This window comes from Berghia stephanieae, chromosome 2, assembly GCF_034508935.2.
Source record: "Berghia stephanieae isolate SIO BIC M18660-M18661 chromosome 2, UCSD_Bste_1.3, whole genome shotgun sequence".
Taxonomy (NCBI): domain Eukaryota; kingdom Metazoa; phylum Mollusca; class Gastropoda; order Nudibranchia; family Aeolidiidae; genus Berghia; species Berghia stephanieae.
The window spans coordinates 91,700,640-91,705,639 of NC_088361.1; the positions used below are offsets into that span (position 1 = coordinate 91,700,640).

Genomic DNA, 5,000 nt, shown 5'->3' on the forward strand with positions numbered 1-5,000 from the left:
GCAAGAAAGAAAAATACAAGAAAAAAAACATTCCAAAAAATCAGTCTACCTCGATTGGGGATCGAACCTCAGACCTTCTGATTACGTCTTCATGGTAGCACATCTGACCGGTAATCAGAAGGTCTGAGGTTCGATCCCCAGTCGAGGTAGACTGATTTTTTTGGATTTTTTTTCTTGTATTTTTCTTTCTTGCTTTGTCAGGCACCTTTCACACACACACACACACACACACTTGTTCAGATCTTTATCTGTCAAGATATTGTACATTAATAAATATCCTTTTACTTACGATATCTACCACACATTTATGCTATGTGCTGTACAATTCCAGGCTGTGAAATCAGAGGCGATATTCATGATGCTACAAATACTAGAACGAGACCCCAGCAGTTTTAAAAGAGTTTCTCCCGATGACGTTCGAGGTATTTCTTGATAATCAATTCTTTTAAAGGTGTATAATATAGACTTGTCTAAAAAAATAAAACTTCATTGCGTATATGGTACTTACTGTGCTGAACAAATCAGGTAAAAATAAAAGTAAGAGAGGCAGAAAGCACACTTCCTATTCTCCACTACACTTGCCATTCCTCAAAAAATAAAAGACGTGACTTCCTCGATTGAACATTGAACCTGATGGCTAAATTGGATTCAATAGTCTGATGTCACGTCGCCCAGCAACGGCGGCCATAGTGGTTCTAAACAAAGAAAATCGGTACTTTTTATTCTTCATGCTGGGTAGAACTTTTCATATGTCTTGTGATCAGAATGTGTAAAAGTCAAAACATGATCAGATTTATAATGGGTTTTTTTCCTCTGGATACACTTTTATGCTCGTCGGAGAAATATTTCATAAAGGCGTCCGCCATTGTTCCGATAGTTTAGAGCCAGTTACTAAGTTACCATGCGTCATTACGAGGGAAGTGACGCTACGACTGTTGAAGCGTATTATTATGCCAAAGTCCTCGTGCTACCATTTCATCAGAGCGGCGACTAAACATGGGCGGCAGTTGAACGATCAGAAACTTCTGTTTAAGACATCGAGCAGATCATGAGTGCTATCTAACTAGTAATTCCATATCTTTAATTTATAAAAATGAAAGCTCTCAAAAACGACATTGCAGCCATGGAATTCAAGCCTATTTTATAGGCTTTTAATTCATTTAACCAGTTCGCTGCAGTGCTCTAGAAAAAAATACGTATTTAAAAATTTGACCAGAAATCTCGTCCTTCAAATATCGATCGATTTAAACGATCCTCATCTTGGGAAAATCCCAGGATTGATAGTTTATTGCCGAAATGAGGGTCATTTAAATCGATAGATATTTGAAGGACGAGATTTTTGGCCAAATCTTTAAGTACGAGTTTTTTTTCCAAAGTTCGACAGTTAATTGGTTAAATGTGTGATGAATAAAAAATACTGGAAATAGAGAAGTGCCAGATGGAAACAGATAATAAAGCTGGAGCCAAACGTGGGCCTCTTATTAAAAATCTCCTCTGAATTTTAAATGAAGTGTGTCATTCTTTTATTATGTGCCAATTTTTGGTCTTATTGTATGACATTCGTCACTCGGGCCGGAAGCCCCATGGTTCGAGTTCCGTTCTGGGCGGCACAAAGCAGAGTCCTTAGAAAAGGCTCGTAACTCACTTTCTTTCACCTTACTCTGTCGGAAAAAAATTGTAATCTCGCCTTACAGGTGTCATGTCTCGTCCTAAATGTTAAGTATTGCGGCAACAACAGCTATTAGCCTGGGACCCATTGTAAAGCGCTTTGAGCACAATTAATGGATATTGCCCTGTCTGAATGCTCGAGTCTTTTTTATATTTATTGTTGCTCCCATTCAATACATTTACAGTCCAAAGTCACTGATAGTTTATACTTCCTCTTCCATTTTTAGTATATGTTCTTGGTCAATGTAATTATTGTTTGAAGGATGTGATAAATTTGAACAATGAATAATGTATGAAATTGTAATAGGGCCTCTGAGCACTCACGAATGATTTGAGCACAAAATAATTTACTCATGATTACTCATGAGTGATCTGAGCACAATATAATTTACTCATGATTATACCATAAGAAACGTATCATCATCATCATCACCATCATCAACATCATCATCATCATCATCATCATCATCATCATCATCATCATCATCATCATCATCATCATCATTATCATCATCATCATCATCATTATTATCATCATCATCATCATCACCATCATCATCATCATCATCACCATCATCATCATAATCATCATCATCATCCATTATCTATTTCCAGTGGCGATATGGTCCATCATTGACATCTTACGAACTGTCAAGTCTACCAAGGAGAATCACATGAACCGATTGATTTGTAAGGAAATGTTGGCGGACATCAAATCCCTCAATTCCATTTGCTCTGACAGAATCAGCATCATGTACACACGGATACATCCTCTAATGTAAGTATTGATGCTGTGATTTTAGCCAAAATACTCACAACATTCGCCGACCGGAAACGTACCAATACACATCCTTGTAACCTTGAACGTTTATAGTCCGATTGATAGAATATTATAGTGAGAATTACTCATAAAAATGGCTGGCTAAAAACAACAACGAAGAGCTGGTGACGTAGATTTTGTTCCTTCTATATGTTACCTACAGACTCAAAAGGGTATTATGTCCAAGTAGTTCATCTGTTAAAATTGACTGTAAGTACTAGGTGAATGTGTTTCTCTTTTACCGTACTCAGGTGTAAAATGAGTGCCAATAACTAAAATGTCATATTCCAGATCGTTTTATCTTTAAAATCACTTTTGTCTCTGATTCATCCCGACATAATGCACGACGTATGGCAAGACTCTTATGCTTCTTTTTTAATTAAAAAAAAGGACAGAGGACTATGTGATCGCTGGTCTCTGGAACTGCCTGACATTTCCGGCAGGCATCACTGTTCCCAAGTTTCCATCTGCACATATTTGATGCAGTTCTGACATGTCCTGTTCAGGGACAATTTGAGGAAACCCAGTATTTCAATTATAAGTATCAAGTTTACCTCGACATCACATTTGATTCTTTCCCCTTTCTAATCCCCAGGTGGATGTTTCTGGAAACGCTTGGGTTTTTCTCCTTCCTCGGTATCCTTCTTTTAACAGCCTTTTCCTACCGTATGGAACTGCTCATGTGTATCGTAACTGTGTTTTCCATCTCACTCCTATGTTACGTCGTATCTGACTTGGACTCCCCCTTTTCCGGATTTTTCCGATTGGAATTGTGTGTTTTGTATGATGTCGTAACTCGTCTGGTCGCCATGTTTGAAATTGCCAAGCTGAACCAAACGGATATTTTCTACCCAGAGATAAACAAGTCGAGAGACAAGATAATAAGATGAATTAACGAGACAACTTTTATAAATGGTTTCATAATTTTTTTTTTTAAGTCCTTAAGAGCTAGTAGGTCATAGAGCCGGAATTTACCTTGGTTTCTATAGCGCGAAACGCACATTAGCAATTGCTAGCTATTCTCTGGATAGGGCGCTAGTCTATCGCAATGTACTTTCCGCCATATCTAACAGACCCAGTTACCCATTCACTGCTGGGTGGACCGGGGGGGGGGTAAGAAAAATATCTCGACTGCACCAGGTCTCTTTGCTTGTGGAGCTAGTGCTGAGCTATCGGGACCCCTTATGCATGTAACCTGCGCACAAATTTGCAGGTCTGATAACCCAATCATTGTCTCAATGGAAATACTCTCAAATAAACGCATAATATTTCCATTACAACAATGTTAAACCAAGCCCATGATTCTGTTTGAATCAGACCTGTAAATATGTGCACGTCGCTTCAGATAAAATGTTTTTAAAAACTACTTTTCTCGTGTAAATATTTGGCATAGCAAAATTATTGGTATTGCCACCAAGGAACTTATACCTGTTTCAAATTAAAGGCTCAATAAGAACCCTCTAGTTGGACATCAGTCTCGGTCGATCTTAATAAAATATCGCTATCAATTGCAAGGTTGAAGTCAAATGCAAGGTTGAAGTCACTTGATCCAACTCTCTCGCAAATCAAAGTAGACCTGGTGATTCATTGCATGAGTACGTTCAGACCACCTTTGCAGCTTGATAGTTTGCCTGGCGGGGTTAACTTAATAATAATAATATATCTTTATTGTCCCCAAATGTTATCAGGAGGTCTGTAAAAAATATTCTATGGTTTGAATGGTGACAACATTTGATAAGAACTGACCGAAGTACACATAATTGCATATTTGATAATGAGCTTGATTTAACCATTTGTAATGAGCCCTATTTTGCTTTGGTTTGAAAGTATTTCCATTACGACAATGAGACCATAACAATTTGGGATATCAGACCTGAAAATAGGTACACATTGGAACTGGCCATTGTGATCTGTTTTTACAATGTATGCCTGCAAGCCACAACTGGGGCAACGCGTCTGCATTTAGAACTTAAGTTTTAGATGGTGCTCTACGATGAATCCTTTGATGGCTGTTTAACTCACTCAATCCTAGAGCTTTTCGCTACTTTTCAAAATTGGAAAAACTGTATTAAAAATTAGCATGTGCATTGATAGTCTTATTCAACTACCATTAACATGTAACAATTAAGAACATTAGCTTTGATATTACTCCTATGACTTGTCTCAGAAAAATGTAATAAATAGTAGGCATGGGGTAAAAGTAACCCCGGGTATACTACGGATATAGTCGGTGTTAGGGTTGAGTGAATTAATGGGGTAGGATAAAGTCGAGGCTCTGACAAGGTTTGCTTCGCTAGAATCCGCGAACTCCTGTAAAGAGCATTGACTTTGTCACACGGCTTTAAAAAACTAGTAAAGGGAATTCACTCACAATTTTATTTGATTAGAATTACAGGATATGGAGTTTTGTTTCACATGCAAAAAATAGAATACAACAAATTTGTATACTGAAAAAAAACACGTATTTAAAATTTTATGGGCGAAGTGGCCGAGTTGCTAAGTCTTTGCACTG

The 5,000-nt window shown here is 37.7% G+C and overlaps 1 protein-coding gene across 1 annotated transcript in view; it reads left to right on the plus strand.

Annotated features, from left to right (window-relative positions):
* The window catches only part of LOC144965839 (uncharacterized), a 20,839-nt gene that overhangs the window by 14,150 nt on the left and 1,689 nt on the right, over positions 1 to 5,000 (plus strand). The window contains exons 7-9 of the mRNA XM_078901613.1: positions 332 to 422; positions 2,284 to 2,446; positions 3,084 to 5,000. The exon at positions 3,084 to 5,000 is cut by the window's right edge and continues 1,689 nt beyond it. Of these exons, the coding sequence (XP_078757739.1) occupies positions 332 to 422; positions 2,284 to 2,446; positions 3,084 to 3,378 (549 nt within the window). The 3' untranslated portion in view covers positions 3,379 to 5,000. The remainder of the gene's footprint in view (positions 1 to 331; positions 423 to 2,283; positions 2,447 to 3,083) is intronic.